The sequence below is a fragment of the Nycticebus coucang genome, chromosome 4 (genome assembly GCF_027406575.1).
Source record: "Nycticebus coucang isolate mNycCou1 chromosome 4, mNycCou1.pri, whole genome shotgun sequence".
NCBI lineage: Eukaryota > Metazoa > Chordata > Mammalia > Primates > Lorisidae > Nycticebus > Nycticebus coucang.
In genome coordinates, this window is record NC_069783.1 from 126,426,321 (window position 1) to 126,446,369 (window position 20,049).

Here is a 20,049-nt window from a genome sequence, read left to right on the forward strand (position 1 = left end):
TTTGCCAGCACTATACCAGGTGGTGGGGGAATAAGGCACAGTCCCTGTGCTAGTAGGGCTTTCATCTAGTGTAGAAGACACATGAGTTTGACTGATCAGCAGGGGCACCAAGGAGAGTAAGACATGGAACCTGCCTTGATCGGCTGGTGGATAAATAGCATCACAGAATTCTGATCATGTTTTATCCTCCAAGGACTGAGGTTGAAGAAACTAACATTTGTCAGATAGTTGCTGTACGAGATGTTTGTGTTGTAACCATTCTAAAGATGAGGAAACAGAAATTAAGTAATTTGCTCAAGTTTGTAAGTGGCAGAGCAGACATTTAATACTAGATAATCCTTTTTGTGTATTGCCTCTCAAACACTTGTAGTTAAGTTTGGTAAAAACAAGAAATCAAATAACAACTTGGTAAGAGAGGGAGGGGACCCCTCCCCCTCACCGCCAAATATCCATCCAGTACTTGAGTGCTATGGGTTCCATGCTCTCTTCTCGAGAGGCACAGGCAGACAGATTGAGGCTTATCCCTGCAAAAAGGCTAGAGTGGTTGGGCTGGGCCTGTTACTACTGGAGGGAGGTCTGGGGAGTGTCCAAGGATTTATGTCACACCGATAGTTATGCTATTTGGAGTATATTTTGTGACAGGTGTTGATGTCATAAGGTTTGGGTCTTTTCTTAACTGAGTCTAATAATGCACTTTAGGCTCGACTGTGCAGTAATATGCAGAAAGCTCGGGAACTCTGGGATAGCATTATGACCAAAGGCAACGCCAAGTACGCTAACATGTGGCTTGAGTATTACAACCTGGAAAGGTAATTGACTTTGACTTGGGGGTGGGGAAGAGAGAAGATGTTTATGGGGTTTGGATCTTCTTCAGTCCTGGCTAACTCTGCTTCCTTGGGCTTGCTCTTTCATTCATGGGTGCATTTTTATTGAGCAAAACTAGAGAACCAGACATTGTATTTTTGTTTGTTTTGATTTTTGGACATGAATGTTTATTTTTGGCGGGAGCTATTTACTTTTTATTATATTTCTTCTTTTTCTTCTAGAAAAGTAGAAAATCCCAAAGCAAACAAACAAACAAAAAAAACCCCTTATATTATTTCCAGTCACTGACCCAGACATAACCCCTGTTAGTTAATGGTTTGGGAAATATTCTTCAGCATTTTTCTATGCTTAAATTTTTTTAAAATAAAAATGCAGTTATAGCCTATATGTTATAAACTTTTGAAATTGTTTGAATTAAATAAAATATTCTCAGTAATATTTATAACATGGGGAAAATACAAAACTTTGACCAGCTTTTCTATCCAATATGTTAAACATTAGAAATAGAATATATTTCTACATTGCTTTTTTCTTTTTTGAATATTTTATTTCCCCTATTACAAAAAAAGTTTACTCAAATTTAAATCAGAATATTTAGAAAAATATAATTGGCAGTTTCTTTTAATCTTACACCCAGAGAGGACCACTGTTAGCCTGGTTGAATGTTCCAGTAGATCAGCACTTCTTAGATTTTTTGGTCTGAGGACCCCTTTGTGCTCTTAAAATTTAAGGACCCCAAAGAGCTTTTGTTCGTGTGAGTTATATCTATTGATATTTACCATATTAGAAAATAAAACTAAGAAAAGTATTCTTAAGTTAGCTAACTTAAATGTAATCTGTTACATTTAATATAAACAACTTTTTTTTGAGAAATAATTGTATTTTTTCAAACCCCAAATAATTTAGAAAAGGGGGATGATTTTAAGTATAAAGATAGTAAGGGTGTACATAGGAGGTTAAAAAGAAAGTTGTTTTTTAATAGCCCTTTTCAATTAATTGTGTATATTCTTCTTTCACACTGTAGCAGAACTTAACAAGTGATAGTTTCTTAAACATTAGTTACAGTATGGAGTCTGAAACCATATTGACAAGTTTCTCCAATTCCGTTACATTAACATCCATTTATCTTACTTTGAATGGACCTTTTGTCTTTTACATGATGCCATAATTCTGTGGCATCATAAGTTATTCATTTGGAAAATCCTGATCTCTAAATCATGTAGCTCTTCCAAATGTTGACATATCTTATTCTACAATATAAAAAAACTTATTTGTTTATATTCATAGTTAGTGTTAGTAGAAAAGTCTGTTAAGTAAGGGAGCTGTCAAACTGATAGTGGCAGACTCAAGTTTTACAAAATTCTAATTTTCACTTGAAAGCTTAAATTTTATCACTTGTAATGAATGATGTTAGTGGTTTTCCTTGAAGTGACAGACTCACTGGTTTAATTTTTGACAATGTCTGCCAGATACCAGGTCTGAGTAACCACAGTTTGTCACTCAGTTGTTGTTCTGAGTAAAAATGGTATCCATGAGAAAAGTGACTAGGTTAGCCTGCAACTCAAAAAATAATACATGCTTTTCTTTGCTGAAACTTCATTGTGCTGAACTGCTTTATGTGTACTTCATCACACAGAATATTAAAAAGATGTGTACTGCTTTGATTTGTACTAAGGCCCAGCACTGCTTTTGCACCATTGTGCAAATGTCAACACAGCAAACAAGTCCAATAATATTTTGGTATTATTGTAAAACAAGTTTTGACATTCCAGAGCCCTGGAGAGAGTGATAGAGCCCCTCAGGGGTATGTGGATTATACTTTGAGAATTGCTGCTCTGAATTTTTTGAGTATCCTAGTATTTATAGTATTTATATATATTTACAATGTTTTAAAAATAGAAATGAGAATATACTGTCTCATAACTGTTATGAATCAACAGAATTGCTTAATTTCTATTGTGATTAGCAGTATATCTTCCCATGTGGATACATGAAGATTTAACTCTAGGCATGAAATTGGACAGTCCTTTGGATTAGTGATTCTCCCCTCAGGTAGGACTGTATAGTAGAATTTCTCTAGGGACTTTCTCAAGTTACACAGAATTGTTGGAAACCTACTTCCATGGTGCTGCGCTTGTGAATGCTGTAATGGCAGAGTACCTGGTTCCATACCATGGTCTCAGGTGCATTTTCCAGGAGCACCTACCTGGCTGAAGGAAAGGGAAAACCTTCCTTTGTGTGTGACTGTAGAGACTCCACTGGAAGCAGGAGAAAACCCTGTGGGCAGTTCTGAAAACGAGGGTCTCCTCAGAGGCTGGAGTCCTCAGAGAGCGACCTTCTACCTGTGAGAAGAAGTCTCTCCCTTCATCTGCTTCCCACTTTTGTGTCCTGGTGGCAGCAATTGTTTGTTTTCTGCCTTAGGGCACATGGTGATACCCAGCACTGCAGGAAGGCCCTGCACCGGGCTGTACAGTGCACCAGTGACTACCCAGAGCATGTCTGCGAAGTGTTGCTCACCATGGAGAGGACAGAAGGTGGGACCCTCAGCTCTCTTCTGGCTTGGAGTCTGGCCCATTTGCTGTTTGGTCTCAAGTAGGAGCTCCTGGTCATAGTCTGTGGACTGTGCTTGTGGCTACTGCCCCTTATGTGGTACTCTGTGACTAGACTCAGGTGCTCATGAGTGAGAGTGAGTCTTTCTTCAGCTCTTGTCAGATTTCTCCGCCCGGTGGAGGACTCTGTGATGTAGCTCTTGCATGGAGTGTTTATAATTCTTGGTGGTAAGGGCTGTGCTATCTCTGTAATGACATTTAGTGGCATCCCTGGCCTCTAACCCACTAAATGCCAGTAGCAGCCCTCCCTGCCCCAGCTAAACATGACCACCAAATGTCACTTAGCGGGCAAGATCTCCCCAGTTGAAAACCACTGCTCTAGTGCATTGTCTACACAGCAAAGGAGCTCAGACAAGCAGATGTCTCATTGTGTTCTTTGGTCATGCGTGTATCCCACATACAGATCTCAGAACACTTTGTGTTAAGTTGTAGAACTAGAACCAGTATGAAAACTGAATTTATCCATGGGCATTAGTCTGGATTTTGACTTTGAACCCCGCAAAACTGGGAATCAAAGACTCAGAACGACAACAGCAACAAAAATACCTCAATATCTGATTAGGTCTTAAAAGTCTTCAGTTTTAATATAAATGTCTTATACCTCTTATAGTAGAGTATTTTCATAATTTTTGCCATTGAGAACCCTTAATAGAACATATTGGTTTTCAGGTGTTTTTGAAAAGGAAGGGTCATATTAAATATACTTAGGAGGACTATTTGAATTCTATACTTTAAGTCTACATGAATTAAACTTTTGAAAATGAAGAGCCACCTCTTCAGATCTTGTTGGTGGGGGACATCTCTTCTAGAGGCGTAGAGAAATTAAGCAAGTTTTATGTTCTGTCTTTCAGAAACCTAAGAATGAAAGTTTTGCTTCTCTTTTTATCAAGGTACTTTAGAAGACTGGGATATAGCTGTTCAGAAAACTGAAACTCGATTAGCTCGTGTTAATGAGCAGAGAATGAAGGTAATAATGACATCTATTTGAAGTCTTTGAAACTTCTGGTATTTACTTTTGGCTTTGTTTGGTATGGATAGTTTTTGTCAATACCTTTTAGGTTTTTCTAAGAAGTATCTTTTACTCAGAGAATATTAATTATAAAATATTTGAATCAGAATTTAAACCTGCCTTGTATTATGTAAAAAGTCTGGTCTAAAACTTTAGCCCCAATATACGTTTTTAACATAGTTAGGGAATTTGGTTTCTAAAATTTACTAGAATAGATGAAAAAGAATTAAAAGGAGCCTCACTTAGCATAGAGAATGGAACATGAACACTCCCAACTTAATCAGGGCCACAGATTTATGGATTTCTTTCTTTTGGTGATTAATCATTAAGGCGAAGATATTGCTAAACATACTGTAGACTTGAGATCTAGAATCCTAAGGAGCTGGCCTGAGCCCTGGTGTCGGGAGAGTTGTGAGCCTGTCTTCCCCATTCTCCTCCTGATCCTTCTTTTCAACTGGGTAATGAATTTTCACTCCCTCTCCCCTTTCTTCACAAGTCAGTGCAGGGAATGTAACAAAGCATCACATTCCCACTTCCCTAGGCTGCAGAGAAGGAAGCTGCCCTTGTGCAGCAAGAAGAAGAAAAGGCTGAACAGCGCAAGCAGGCCCGGGCTGAGAAGAAAGCATTGAAAAAGAAGAAAAAGCCCAGAGGTGCAGATAAGCACAGAGCAGATGAGGAAGATGAGAAAGAGTGGGGTGCAGATGAAGAAGGTAAGTGGCTCTTTAGAAATTGTATTTTGAGACATCACAAACTTACAGAGGGGTTGCTGAAATAGTACACAAACCTTTTTCCTCTGAACTGGGAATAAGTTGCCATCCATCACCCTTGGACAACTGCTGGTTTGTGCCTTGCACACAGGGTCTTCTCTCTGATGGCAGGCTGTCACCAAAGTCAGGATTAACAATGCCCTATTGCTCCTATTGAACCTTCAGTCTCCATTCGTGACCAGCCCAGTGATGTCCTTTACAGTGAAAGGATCCATCTCAGGGTTCGGTGTTGTGTTTAGTTGTCTTTTGAATATCCTTTTTGAACATTCTTCTGTCTTTTTCATTTTTATTTTTTTAGACTATAGTGACCTGGATACTTTTGAAGAGGACAGGCCAGTTACTTTGTGGAGGGTCCCTCAGTATGGGTGTGTCTGTGCACCTTTGTGATTAGATTAGGTTGAGCAAGTTTAGCAGGATAAGGCAGATGTGGTGTGACCGTGGTGGCATGTAATCAGTCTGAACTTTGGGAGATGGAGTTGTGAAGTGTGGTGGAGGCCAAAGAACGCACGGTAGCTCAGCTTCTTGCCAGAAAGAGTTGGTGGGAGAAGTGAAATGGCATTCAGGGGAGTAGAAAGAAGGGGAAGGGCGGCGCCTGTGGCTCAGTTGGTGGGGCGCCAGCCCCATATACCGAGGGTGGCGGGTTCGATCCCCGCCCCAGCTGAACTGCAACAAAAAAATAGCCGGGCGTTGTGGCGGGCGCCTGTAGTCCCAGCTGCTCGGGAGGCTGAGGCAAGAGAATCGCTTAAGCCCAGGAGTTGGAGGTTGCTGTGAGCTGTGTGATGCCATGGCACTCTACCGAGGGCCATAAAGTGAGACTCTGTCTCTACAAAAAAAAAAAAAAAAAAAAGAAGGGGAAGCAAGCAGGATGGAGCGCCAGTGTTGACAAAGCATGAGAAACAGGTAGTCCCCCATTTCTGTGAGCAGCAGGTCATTGGTTTTGAGCTCAGGTGTAAGACAGAGAGCCAAGGAGGCTGGAGCAGCAGGTAGATGGGCCAGGCCCCTCCTGGGGATGCTCTTGAACGCAGTGGAGGAGTTTGCAGGGCTTGGACACATTTCTTTAGGAGGGCCATGGGTTGAATAATGGAGACTGATGGCAGTTGGGCTTCATTACTGGACCCCTGGGGCCCGGGGTGTGAACATGCTGGAGTAGAATATTGTTAAGTGTTCTCTAGAAGGACACAGGCAATATTGATAGTATTTTAGAAAACAGACCCTTGGTAGTGCTCTCTAAAGTGTGGCTCATGGCGCTCGAACAGCAGTTGCCTACTTAGTTCAGCAAAGACTCTCAGGTCCCATCCCACCTGTTGTGAGCTGGGATTTGTACAAGGGGGCCCTGGAATGTGCCATCTGACCTTTTGTCTAATAAAGAGTGGACAGTGGGGATTTATGTTATTACTTCCACTTGGTTTAGCCCACTTACTTGAATGTAAAGGGGGCTCTGAAAGTTATGGGACAGGTCGGGAGAATCACCAAGAGTGCCTAGGGGTGTGGCGCCTGGGTCTCAGCCTCCCAGAAGAGTACCATCACATGTAGCTGGTACAGTGAGCTGTGGAAGGGCATTTTCCACTTCCCACCTCCATTTAAAGCTCACTGAAAAGACAGTTAACTGTTGCTGCTTTTCTTTTGAAAACCTGTAGAGCAGCCTTCCAAACGAAGAAGAACTGAGAACAGTGTCCCTCCTTCTGGAGAAACACGAGATGCAGAAGTGGAGATAGGGCCTGCTGAGAGACATGCATCTGTAAATGTCGACCGCCCTTCAAAGCAGAAGGACAAGGCGGCTGCCCTGAAGAGGGATATGCCCAAGGTGCCCCATGACAGCAGTAAGGACAGCATCACCGTCTTTGTCAGCAACCTACCCTATAGCATGGGAGAGCCCGACATGAAGCTCAAGCCTCTCTTTGAGGCCTGTGGGGAGGTGGTTGAGATCCGTCCCATCTTCAGCAACCGTGGGGATTTCCGAGGCTACTGCTACGTGGAATTTAAAGAAGAGAAATCAGCCCTTCAGGCACTGGAGTTGGACCGGAAGAATGTAGAAGGGAGACCCATGTTTGTTTCCCCCTGTGTGGATAAGAGCAAAAACCCTGATTTTAAGGTATGTTTATGAAAAAGACAATACGTTTCAGAGCATTGCTTTAGGCAGACTAAACATTTTTTTTCTATAGCACTAATGTTTAGAACATGCACCAAATTTTTATGCTCTATTAGGAATTAAACTTGCCTGTGAGCCGAGGTCTGTCCTGTGTTGGTTGAGTGAGATCTGACTCATGGCTTGGTCACTCCAAGGTCAGTTAGTTGACTTAGCAACATAATAAAATTGGGCATTGTAATAATGGCTATTTCCAGTGGATGCTTAGTAGTAACCAGGGACTATTCTCAGTGTTTTTTATGTATTCCATTATTGACTCCTCACCAAACTCTGCAGGTGGCTACTTTTATTCTTGCCGTCTTACATAGGAGGACATGCAGGCCTATAGAGGTTTGATCACTTGCCCTCAGTAGTCCCGTTAATAAGTCTCAGAGCCTGGTCTGCCTGGATGGGCTGTGTTCCTGTGGGCAAGGCTGGTGCCTTGAATTGTGGGTTTTCTCTCCCTCCCTCCTCTTATAGGTATTCAGATACAGCACTGCCCTGGAGAAACACAAGCTGTTCATCTCAGGCCTGCCTTTCTCCTGCACTAAAGAGGAACTAGAAGAAATTTGTAAGACTCATGGCACTGTGAAGGACCTCAGGCTGGTCACCAACCGGGCTGGCAAACCAAAGGTCAGTGATGGAGCCAGGGTGCTTAGTCTTTGAGGCTCCAGCAAACCTAGTTTCTGCATTTGTTCAGAGATTATTTAGCTCTAGAGTGGCTTCTTGTTGTTCTGATCAGAGACCAATGATAAATTAATGGAAAGATAAGCAGACATGTCTGTACTTAATATTTGGAGTGATATTAACCTATTTGTAGCTGATTGTACTAAAACAGAATAAGGTATTTGGAAAATGAGTACATATAAAATCACAGGAGCCATGACGTGGGCCGTAGACTTGTGGCCAGTGGCATGTGGTCCTTGGTGGGATGTGCCCCCCCAGAGCCTCTTCTCTGTCTCAGGCCCTTCTTGTAGGGCCTCCAGCCTCTCTTCTGTTTATCCTTCCTTCCCTCCTTCCACTTCTCCCTCCCCTTAGCCAGTTTTTCGAGAGCTGAAGAGTATGAACTGAGTGTAGGACTGAAGGCATCAGGGCCATCTGGGCTGCTTGTCGTAGTCTGTTGTTTGTTGCATTTATACAGGTCTGTCTCTTTTTCTTCTGGAGCAAGCACAAGGTTTGCTTAGTGTGGAAAGATTATCTGAAGTTAAATCGGCAACAGTAGTAGGGAAGAGGTGTGTGGGGAAGCAAACCCATAGATAGGTTGGAAACAGGTAGGAAGGGACATTTTGCTGTCTCTCTTCTGCTTCCTGGGTCTGTGTCACCTGACCTGGCTTTGGATCTTGCCTCTTTTAGGGCCTGGCCTATGTGGAATATGAAAATGAATCCCAGGCATCACAGGCTGTACTGAAGATGGATGGCATGACTATCAAAGAGAACGTCATTAAGGTGGCAATCAGCAATCCCCCTCAGAGGAAAGTTCCAGAGAAGCCAGAGTCGAGGAAAGCACCAGGTGGTTCCATGGTGCCACGGCAGTTATACGGAGCGTAAGTGTTTGCATGTTGGCCCCGCACAGATTTTGTCTTAGTCAACACCACTGCATGGATCATGGAGGAGTAAACCAGGGACGGATTAGTTTCCAGTTAGGACACAAAAGCCAGGGCCTGCTATTCCAGTGGGGCAACCCCAGGAGGTGAGACCCTGCCTGCTATTTTTCTAATAATTTATTGAAGGTAAAACTCTTCTCAGGCAGTGATTATTTTAAAGTTTCCTTGGCTAGTTGAATCTGGGTGTTTAAAACAAAACCTGGTAATTATTTGCTTGCCATTTTATAGCCCCAACTAAAATCCATGTAAAAGCTATTCTTCCCCTAATAGGGGTGAGAGCAAAGCCATTTGGTCTGAGAGATGACAGTGTTTTTAGTCCACCCTGAGTGTGACTGTTCCAGGGGGTTGGTCCTTGCCGAATCCTAAACCAGAAAAGTTTATTGAGGTGGATTTTACTTAATAGCCAGGATTAAGGAGACTGGGTTTATCTCATCCTTTTTGTCCTTCATCTTTGAATTTTGGGCAATTTAAAACCCTGTTGGCTTACTTTCACATGTAAGTGAGAGCGCTTGAGTCACTGCTGTGAAGGTATACTCACTGTTTGTCTTCCAGGCGGGGGAAGGGGAGGACCCAGCTCTCTCTGCTGCCTCGTGCCCTGCAGCGCCCGGGTGCCACTCCGCAAGCCGAGAACGGCCCTGCCCCAAGTCCAGCAGTCACCACCTCAGCAACCACCGAGGCACCCAAGATGTCCAATGCTGATTTTGCTAAGTTGCTTCTGAGAAAGTGAACCAGACTCTGGGAGAGACGGGAAATGCCTTATTTCATACTGGCCTGGCAGACCACCCGCCACATGGCGAAGCACTGGTTCAGATGGCCCAGCGCAGCGCCCACTTGCTGCCACCACCTTCCCTCTGGTTTAGACAGAAAGGGAAAGGGTGTTCCAGGTAGAGGCTCTCAGTGCTCCCTCATATTGAGGGCAACAGGAGGAAAGTGATCACTATAGGTTGGGCCCAGGACATAGTGTCCTAAGATAATTTTGTGTCTTAAAGGATAAGTAGAAGTGAAACTGGAACACAAGAGTTTTTGAGATGCACTTGTCCAATTGTTTTCAGCCAGCTCTGGCCCCCTTTTGTAAGATGCTTCTCCTACACCCTACACAGGACATGTGCCCCTTACTCTTTTAATTTTAAAAGATGAAAGGCAGATGCTAGTAATTCACCAGAATGGCCTATGGGGAGGGGGGAAGGGAGGGAAAAATCTCATAAAAAACATTTGATGGATTTTTGTTCAAAGGGGCTGTGCATTTTTTATATTATATATTTGTAAATGACACATCACACTGTTTCCTAAAAGCAAATTGTTTGTGACATTTGTTTTATATAGGAATTCTGTGTGCCAATTGCTGTGGACCATTTTCTTTGCCTAGTGATTAGTGAACTGTGTTCCTTGTCTAAACATTGAGTTCCAGCCCTTTGATTTTGTTTCAATACCATGTCTAAGTGCAAACTTCTCTCCGTTAGCTTTGTTTGTAACTGAATTTTCTTACAAACTTCTTGACAAATGGTACTCAGGTGTGCATTCACTTGTGGATGTATTTTGAAGTGGGTGTACCTTACCATACCTAATAGATGTGTAAATAGAACTTTTGTAAGTCAAATTCCATTGTCACTTTGATTTAAATTATTTTAGCTGTGATGTGTCTCCAGTTTTAAACTTCGTTTTACAGCAGTTCAACAATAGCTTTTTTTTTTAACCTCTCCTCTTCTATCAAATTTATTGCTTTGAAGCAGCATTGCCAATTCAGTAGGGGAAAGCCTCACCTTACAAAAAATGATTGGAAAAAGACATCAGGGAATCCTTTCATGTCAGAATTAACTCATTTATGTTTTGTAAGGTTGAGTTTCTGTGCATGAATTAGGCATTTTCTGTATTTTATTACTTAACATTTTTATTGGAAAAATTTAAACTGATAAAAAGTAAACTGTGTGCCTACTGTTGAAAAGCAGTCAGCAATCCTCAACTCAGCAGCCCTTCTTCCTTCATTTCTGTCTCTCCTATCCCTCTTCTGTTTTATATTGAGGCGGATCCCAGATACAGATACCATGGCGCTCATCTGGGAATGTAGCATGTGTCTCAGAAAGAGGATTTAAGAGAAGCCATAGTTTCCTCATCCAAACATTAGCAATAATCCCTTAATGTCATCAACCATCAAAATTTCCAGTTCCCTATTGTCTATAATAAATGTAATTTTTTCTCCCATGAATTATCATTGGTTGGTAGCCTCTTAAGTCTTTTAAAATGTAGCTTATCCACCTTTTTCTTTTTTTTTAAACACAAAACTACTTGTTTACCAGGGATTAACTTCTGAATTAAATTCAAGCAGCATCCATTAGCACATGTTTTGGTATAACATCCTTTTCTGCTGTGGTGCCACTGTGAAGCCTGTTCAGTTGATGAGATGGTTTGGGTGACTCAGAGGGAGCCCTGATGGTTGGACCAACACCTGAAGAGTCATGATTTCCTTACTTTAGGTTAACTGGCTTTCATTTCTGCTGCTTTGCATCAACTGTTCGGTTCTCTTGCCTTTGGCTAATAATCTGACCTTCATTTCTCAGGTAGCAACACAAACTTGTTAGAGGGGTGAACCTTTTCAGACTTGAGCAGGACCCTATTTAGGTTCATGGTGGTGACTGTTCTAGAAATGAATGGATTTTCAGGAACATGATTGTTTTCCCGAGAAAATCCAGAACTAAAGGTAAATAGAAACATGAAAAATCATTTCAGTTACTTGAGCCTTAGTAAAAATCAGTAGTTCATACCCATCAACCTCTATAGGCACTTTACACAACTAGTTGTGTCTCACTGCCAGAACAATATAAAGAAACAGGATAAAGTTCAGACTCCTCTTATGACAAATAGGAACATCTCAAATAAAACAGCAAAGTCTCAGACATTTATGTAATAAAATACTTTATTAGAACCAGTAATTTTGTTAAAATAATACCCTTTCCATACAGTTAAAGTGCAAATTCTCTCACTCTATAGTACAAAGCAAGTACTTGTGTCGGCTTTCCCTGGTGTGCTTACAAAACCAAGGAAGTTAAAGAAATAGCTTCTGGCAGCATGACAGTATGAAAACTTTTTTTTTTTTAAATAAACTTGGAGCCATTTCATAGATTCTTACACTTACTCTTCTTAACCTTCCAGAACATATACTGTGTTGTACTTAACTACATCAGAGGAATGACCTTATGACTATCGGGAACTGAATCCTCAGACACCATCATGTAAGCAGTGACAAAGTGCAGTATTAGACACTGCTCTGTCACTGGGTAACAGACCCAATGATCTGGCTGTTCTGACTAAATAGCAGCAGTCATATTGGCACATGTGCCTGTTATGATTGAAAGGGAAGAATCTATTAAAGACAACTTGGAAACTTGGCTATATTACACATAATGTATCAGTTTACAAGTTGCTAGAAAAACAAGGCTACTCTGAGGCAATCTTCCGCATCCCCAAGCGGACGTTGGACAGTACAATGGCTATGGAAGGTGGGGGTCTGGACAATAATAAGTGGATATAGCTGCATGACATCCTGGCTGTGGTTGAATTTTTATTTGGTTTAGTAGAAACCGGCACTCTAATTCATTATCAGAAATGTTCATTTGGTGTTGATGCGGCTTTTCTTAGGTATGGTGTTTTAACATCTACCAACAGAAAACTCAGAGCTGGACGTCAGGACAGACTTGCTCACTTGCATAATACCGGATTTGCAGCATGGTGCAGTGGTTGGGTGACGAGCCCAGAGAATTTTTAGACTAAAATAAAACATGTCTGAGTTGCTGCAAATGAAGTGCAAGAGATAAGTCAGGATACACAGAAAACCAAGCAGGCCAACCCCCAATTCTTAATTAGAAAAATAGTTTTGTTATGGAAGAATAGCTTAAAGTTTGCAAACTAACTATGGCTCAGAGTCTTCCTGAAAAAAAGCAAGGTGTTCAACCAATTTACCCTGTCTCAAAAGCTTGCTCTATCAGTGTAAGTCAGTCTCAAAACTGGGACCAACTGGGACCAGGTTCTCTGCAGGAGTGTTGACTTCCCAGTTAAAGTCACAGTACTACTCTGCTAGTTTCAGAGACTTGAGGGAAGCTACGCTTCTGGCTGTACGCCCTGACACACACTTCTCCTTCCACCTTAGTGCAAATTCTGCTCCTGAACCTGTGTTCTCATCACACAGGGAATGCCTCTCAAGTATGCTGGGGCCGTCATCTGAACAGAGGCCACCAGCACAGATGCAGCGAACACCATACATTACTAGCTTGCTCAAAAGAAAATAAATAGCTTGGCTGGCTTATAAATTATCTTAAAAGATAAGGCTTAATAATTTAGTCTTTTTTTTTTTTCCTTGGGAGGAACAAAAACAAAAAACATTGGGAGATTTCCTTTTTGCTTTGGGAAAAGTTTCTAGAAATGCTAAGTTTCTTTGACTCTTCCCTCCCCAGGACAGCACTTGTCCTCAAGGGAGGATTTATAAGGTTAGGGCTTCACAGGAAGCGTCTCCTTGAACCCAGAATGGTTGGGTTTGGCTTCTGGCAGTGCCACCGAGTACTCAGTTGTGGCAAAAAGCAGGGTGTCCAGGGTAGTCTCAGTACACTTGGCGATGAAGCGAATGAAAGGCCTCACGTCACCTTCGTTGGCAACTTCCAGCACATGGTAGTATTCGGATCTCTGCTCCTTGCGGATGGTGATGGGTGGGTAGCCCGCCTGCATCAGGATCAGGTTCATCAGCAGGCGGGACGTCCTCCCGTTGCCATCAATGAAAGGGTGGATGTAAACAAGTTTGTAATGTGCTAAGGCTGCAAACTCAACAGGGTGCAGGTTCATGGCATCCTCAGAGTTGAGCCACTGCACGAACTCCTGCATCTGCTTTTCCACATCCTGAGGGTGGGGAGGGATGTGGTGTCCTACCAGCACCTGTGTTGTCCGGAACCTGCCGGCTTCCACTGGGTCCACGTAGCCTAGCACCCGCCTGTGGATCTCCAGCACATCGATGATGGTGACAGACCCAATGCGGGACACCAGAGTTGTGTTGATGTACTTCATGGCTGCATGCATGCCGATGACCTCGTTCTGCTCCTCCAGGCTCTTCCCTGGCACAGCATAGCGGGTCTCCAGGATGTGTCTGATTTCTGAGAGAGTGAGGGTGTTGCCCTCAATGGCAACCGTGTGGTAGATGTGATGGTAGTAGGTCTCCTCCATGACTCTGCGCAGTGCCGAGTTCCCCTTGGGGATGGACATTACCTTCTTCACTTTGCTGTCAATGATGCTGAAATATCTCTGGTCAATCTCCTCCACAAGTGGCAGCGTACGATCCCGGTTGACCAGCGCTTTTTCGTGGCAGGGTGAGATGGTCAGCGTTCTGGTATATAAGTAATCTGCCTGGATGATGTCCTTGTCTTCTTCTGAGAAGATGCCAAACTCGTTGAGCGCATCCACGAAATCCGGGTCCATCTTGAGGGCGTGCAGGAAGAGCTTCTGGGCTTTCTCCCGCTTACCCTGGCGCTTCATCTCTAGTGCTTGGTTCAGAGCTGCTTTGGCTTCCAACTTACCAGCTAGAAGAGAGCCAGAGAGGCACTGTCAGGGAGGCAAGGGGTAGCTTCAGGGGAGCTGTCACCTGTGCTGGCCTCCCAGTCCCTGGCCCTGTGAGGCTTGTTCCAGCCACACTGTCTTTGGTCAACATGCCTGGAACCACTCTGTTCCCCACAGCCTTGTGGGTGGTATGCTGGTCACCGTCCGAGTGTCCCCAGGGCCATTCTCTGTACCCTTGGTTCCTTTGCCTCCTGCCTTCTGAGTGGACATGGAAAGGTCTAGGCATTTATTCCCTCCCATCCCCCACCTCCCTGCTGTGCTGTTGTAGCGAATGGCATCCTCTCTGGCTATAACTCCTGACAGGTGAGTTCTACATCTCCAAGATGCTAGTTCCTGCCTCTGCCCCTTCATGCCTACGGGAACACTTTTGCTAGTCCTGGGGGCTTCACCATTCCTGTAGTGTTTTTTTCATTGTGCCCCTCAGGAGATAATATGGAGATGTCTGGAGACATAATGTAGTTGTCATAACTGGGGGGTGGTGGTGCTACCAGCATCTCATGGGAAGAAGCCAGGGCTGCTGTTCACCATCTGTCAGCCCCCACCACAAAGAACTCCCCTGTGGAGGTGGAGTGTCTGCTCTAGCTCTCCTGTCCCTGTGCCATCCAGCCACACAACTTTTTTTTTTTTTAGTTCCTGAATGCCCCCAGGCTTTCTCTTCCTCTCATGGCTTTCTCCTTGGATCACTCCTACTTAATTGGTCTCAGCTCAGGTGTCACCTCCTCCAGGAAGTGCTTCTGGTGTTCTCCATAGCCCTTTCACTAAACTCATTTGTCTCACACCTGTCAGCTTGTCTAGGCTGAGAGCTCAGGGCTGACTGATTCCAACCACAATATCCTTGCATCTTGCACACAGGACATGGTAGATGCTCTATAAATACCTGTCAAATTAACAGGTGTTGAAGACAGTCTCTCTTACCTGGAGAGGCCTTGGTCTTGACCAGTAGCAGTGCGGCGTCCCTGGAGGTGACACTGACCTCCGTAGATGGACTGGTACACTTGGTGACAGCATGCTGCACCCTGTCCAGTTTGCTCCTGAGCATGTAGAAGCCTTTGAGCACTGCCAAACACTGCTCCTCCATGGCACTCAGAGGCAGCAGGAGGGCCAGCAGAGACCCCAGCACCATGCTCAGCAGTGTCAACCACAAGAAGCGGCCCCTGACCGAGACCCATTTTGGTTCAGTCACTGGCATCACTGAAGTCATCGGTACTAGTGTCATCTGGACTAAAGGGTGGGGCCCTTGCACATGTCTACAGTGGGCTGCTGAGAGAAGCAGGATCTGTGAGGAACCAAGTTGAAAGAGGAGAGGTAGCAAAGTGAACACATTCAGGACCCAGGTGACTTCAGCTGGGGAGATGGATCATACCTTTAATTGACTAGAGACTGGGTTTGGGGTGGGAAGGCAAGGAGTATATCTAACTAGATGTGTGATGGGCCTAGAAGGATGGACAGTGCAGTGTGCCCGTGCAAAGGCACGCTGTCCCTGCCTGACATTTATTGAACACCTAGTACATGCTAGGTCCCATGCTAAGCAGTAAGCTCATATCTTATCTCCAGCAGTCTTCAACAGCAACTTGAGGAAATGATTATTATCACCTCACTCTCTAGATGAAACAGGCTCAAAAAGGTGAAGTCCCTTGCCTGAAGTAACTCAGTGAGCAAGTGACAGCCTTAGGACATAAACTCAGGACTCCCAGCTCCATGGCTATAAAGTGTCCCCCCTTCACACACATCTCCATGGCCCCTGACCAAACATTGGGTGTTTGGGGCACAAATAACTGACACACACACACCCAGATCAGCCCTGGCAGTTCTGAAGCCCATACTTGGATAAGCACAACTGTTGGGTAGACTCATTAGTACATGGGTAGGCGCCTCTTTCTACCCTCACCCTGATATTTAGCCACAAACCCACAATTTGGCCTCTGGCCTCCTCTGCCTAGGCTGTCCAAAAGAAACCCTACGAGGCTGAGCAGTCCAAGCATCCCGAAAGAAACTTGGGCTGTAAGCCAGAGTGGTGGCCACTCAGCCTTAATGGCAATGCCTGGGGCTGGCAGTGGGAGTGGAGGGGCTGGGTATGCAAACACCATATGCTAACAATAAGCATTTATTGAGCAACTATGGTGTGTGGTGAGCTGAGCTGAGTGCTAGCCACACATTATCTCACTTAACCCTCATGCCAATCTTTATGAAGGAAGAGTTACCCCAAGCTCCATTTTATAAAGGAGGGGAAACCAGGGCAAAGAGAGGGTAAGTTAAATTCTAGAAGGTCCACAGGAAGTTAAACATGGGTATCAGAAATGAAACCCAAGTGCGTCTGAGCACAGAGTCTCCAGGTCTTAACCACTACCTATTACTGAGCAGGGCCTGTGCACCTGCTTTGGCTACTCCTGACCTTGAAATGCCTGATTGATCACAGGGTTCAGAGTCTTATGCGGGGGCCCGACTTGTTGCTACAGAGCATCTGAAACGGTTTGGGGTGCGCTCGAGGGGAGTGCGCTTGGCGTGCTGTGAGGGTCCAGGTGTTCTGGGCGGACTTCCCGAGGAACAGCCTTCTCAACCGGGCTGCTAAGGCAAAGAGGGAGTTCCTCGGTACCAAGGTTGTATGCAAGAAAGGAGTGCAAATCTCTCACCTCTCGATTCTCTCAAAAGGGGGAAAATGAGGCCCAGGAGGCGAGCGAACTGGTCTAAGGTTACTGTCCGAGCTCCGCCCAGCACCTTCCCGGGCTCGCTTCTTCTGAGCCTCTCGGGCTTGCCCCTCCTCACCACGCGCGGTCGCCGGACCCTCCCGCCGCCATCCCAGAGCTCACAGGACTCTAGGGCCGCCGGCTCCGGGAACCTCCACCGGCGCCAGCCTCTTGGCCCCGCCCCGACGACTGGCCATTGGACGTCCTGCTTCCCTCATCGCTGCGGATTGGTTTTCGTCACTTGTCCATCTCTCATTTCCGGGTTCACGAGTCTGCGCTTGCTTTCCCGGGAAAGACACGCCGTGGGCCACTCCCATTGGTTGTCGATTGTGTAGGTCTAGTGCCAGCAACAACCAGTGAGGAACGAAGGGGCGGGGCCTAGGCCGCAGGCGGGAATGGAGGACACTGAAAACTGGGCTCAGGTGGAGGTTTGGGGCGCTCTAGTGCCGGGTCGGACTCTCGCAGTTCCTCTGCCGAGAACTGCTGTCTTTCTCTCAGGTCTCTTCGTCTCGGCGCTGCTCTTGTGGGCCTGTTTCCTCCGGTGTGACATGAGGCTGCTGATGGCTTCTACCCTGTTAGTCTCCTATCTTCACTCCCGGGTAGTAGCCTCCGCCCACTGCTGCCGAGCTTGCCGCCGCCTTCTTCCTTACTTTCCCCCACTCTGCTGCTTCTCCCCTTTTTAAAATTTGCATTCTCGGCTTCCTAGAGAGATATAATTGTTTTCCTTGAAGCAGAGCTCTGAAATCTCCATCTTAGTTCACAGATACTGAAATTAAACTTTGAGGATCGTGCCCCCGAAACGCTGAGCATGAGGATGTTAACAGTTAAGATTCTGGAGTCCGAGAGACCCCGGGTTCCAATTCAGACTTTGCCATTTATTCTCTGAGTGACATTAGGCAAGTACCCCCGAGCCTCAGTTTCCCCACCTGTGAAATGGGAACAAATAGCCTACCTCGCTTTTGCCTTCAAATCTGGGATTTTCAGAAGGGTTGATGCTTTAAGGTCTGACCTTCTCCACGACACCTACTCCCCATAGAGGCAGTGCCTGGCAGTGGTTCTGGGCATCATCATTGGAGCCATGCAGCCTGGGTTCAAATCCCAGCTCTGCCACTTGCAATTTGAATTATATTCAGTCAGTAACCTGATTTCGCTGATCCCCTATTTGCTTTTCTGTAAACTGGGAATAATGTGATGACAGTGCCTCTTCCTAAGGTTTTGTGTGCAGGTGAGGTCTGGCACAGAGCAAATGCTTGCTAAATATCAAGCATTTATATGTTGCAATTATTTCTAGAAGACACCAAGACATTGCTGCTTTATTTTGTTATTCACAGAAAAAAAATGTCAGAGCTGCTGGGGAGAAACTCCATTGCACCCTGGGTAGGTCTCATTCTGATTCTAGTTTAGGGAAACCTATAGCAGAGGCCTAAGCATGAAACAATAGGAAGAGGCGAGGAGTGTGGCGAATTTGAAAGCACATGCCTTGTTCAAAGTGAGCAGCTTCTCACCTGTAACTCACATTTATTATGCTGAGATGCAGTCCCCAAATTGACAGATTTTCCAATTTTTCAAAAGAAACGGGAGGCCTAGATTTTTAAGCAGTATCTTCAGATTTTTAAACAGTTGGCAAGTCTGTCTGCTGGTTATTGAGGGCTGCCAGATTGTTATCTCTGTTTTAGGCTTTTTTAGAAGGGCAGGGAAAGATGACAGGGAACACAGGAAGCACCGCAGATGATTCTCAGCAAATGCACCCACCACTGTTTTTGGACACCAGAGGGCAGTAATTCATCTGGCATCACTTGCCTCATTCCTCTTCTTGTCAGGAGATTACACTCAATTTTCTTTCTTGACTTTGTCTGCATTTAGCTGTGTCGAATGCACAAAATATGGTCCCTGAAGCAATATTGAAAAGTTGGCTTTCTCCATCTTAAGCATTCTCTGGTAGGTGGAAATTGCCTCCCTGTGGCCCATGGAGGAATTTTCTAAAAGCTTACCTTGACACATGATGAAGAACCTAAAAAGTGGCTGCATGGGAAATGTGTCCATTATGCAAAACAAAACAAAACACAGGAAACCTTTTGCATTTTTAAGGAACAGCAGTCAAGCACTTCTTGGCTGGCAGAGTCAGATTTTATTGCTTAGGAAAAACAAAACTCCCCAACTAGAGGCTATATTGCATTGGGTTGCCTCCAGAATGATTTGATTTCGTTAAAAAGAAAATACACCATGCCTGTTCTTGCTTCTCTCACTCCTGGGTTCCTTTCACCTCCCCCTCTCTTACCATCTACCTGCCTGGATTTTTTTTCCTCCTTCTAACTTAATGCTACTGCAGAGGAAGGGAGAACAGAGTAGCGTCTCCCTTATTATTAGACACACCCAGTAGGGTCAGGCCCAGTTTCCAATGCACCCTTAAAAGAAGGTTTTGGGGACCCCATGTCAGTGTACTTGGACTGAAGGGTTGTACCTTGGTACGATGTGTGAGGGGGCTACATAAGGCTCATCAGGGGCCACCTTAGAGTCTGCCTATCCCACATCCAGTAGCCCATTCACTTCTCAGTCCTAAGAATTCTACCTGACAGCTCAGCAGGATGGACCCCAGGCCTCCTGGGTCCCTGTGGTTGACTCTTCAGGGGCCTCAAGGTATGAGACTCATCTGTGAGGACAGTGAACTCTCAGTTGCCCAGTGGCTTTCACCGAGCTGTTTGCTGACTGCTTTCTAGCTGTATTACTCTAATATACCCAGGAAGCCGCCTACTGCTGCCTAAAAATATGGTCATATTGACATGGAGACTGCTTCAGGTGCTCAATATCCTGTTTTAGATTACAGCTTTGAAAGA

At 44.8% G+C, this 20,049-nt stretch overlaps 2 protein-coding genes across 3 annotated transcripts in view; one reads left to right on the forward strand and one right to left on the reverse strand.

The window, feature by feature from the left end:
* The window catches only part of SART3 (spliceosome associated factor 3, U4/U6 recycling protein), a 45,973-nt gene extending 35,411 nt beyond the window's left edge, over window positions 1-10,562 (forward strand). For both annotated transcript variants that reach the window (XM_053588992.1, XM_053588993.1), the window contains exons 12-19: window positions 700-809; window positions 3,247-3,359; window positions 4,325-4,401; window positions 4,985-5,153; window positions 6,848-7,302; window positions 7,816-7,968; window positions 8,689-8,879; window positions 9,492-10,562. In XM_053588992.1, coding sequence (XP_053444967.1) covers window positions 700-809; window positions 3,247-3,359; window positions 4,325-4,401; window positions 4,985-5,153; window positions 6,848-7,302; window positions 7,816-7,968; window positions 8,689-8,879; window positions 9,492-9,666 — 1,443 coding nt within the window. In that variant the 3' untranslated portion in view covers window positions 9,667-10,562. The remainder of the gene's footprint in view (window positions 1-699; window positions 810-3,246; window positions 3,360-4,324; window positions 4,402-4,984; window positions 5,154-6,847; window positions 7,303-7,815; window positions 7,969-8,688; window positions 8,880-9,491) is intronic.
* A 2,737-nt stretch (window positions 10,563-13,299) lies between these two features.
* FICD (FIC domain protein adenylyltransferase) lies at window positions 13,300-17,352 on the reverse strand. Its single transcript, XM_053588998.1, has 3 exons — window positions 17,162-17,352; window positions 15,447-15,807; window positions 13,300-14,494 (listed from the first exon to the last, which is right to left on the reverse strand). Exons 2-3 carry the CDS (start codon window positions 15,745-15,747, stop codon window positions 13,419-13,421), a joined length of 1,377 nt encoding a protein of 458 aa, XP_053444973.1. The 5' UTR covers window positions 15,748-15,807; window positions 17,162-17,352; the 3' UTR covers window positions 13,300-13,418.
* Between the last annotated feature and the right edge of the window lie 2,697 nt (window positions 17,353-20,049).

Coding starts and splice junctions, on each gene's coding strand:
- FICD (XM_053588998.1), bottom strand. CDS start 15,747: ATGACACTAGTACCGATGACTTCAGTGATGCCAGTGACTGAACCAAAA. Junction 14,495..15,446: donor CAAGACCAAGGCCTCTCCAG/GTAAGAGAGACT, acceptor GCTCTCTTCTAG/CTGGTAAGTTGGAAGCCAAA.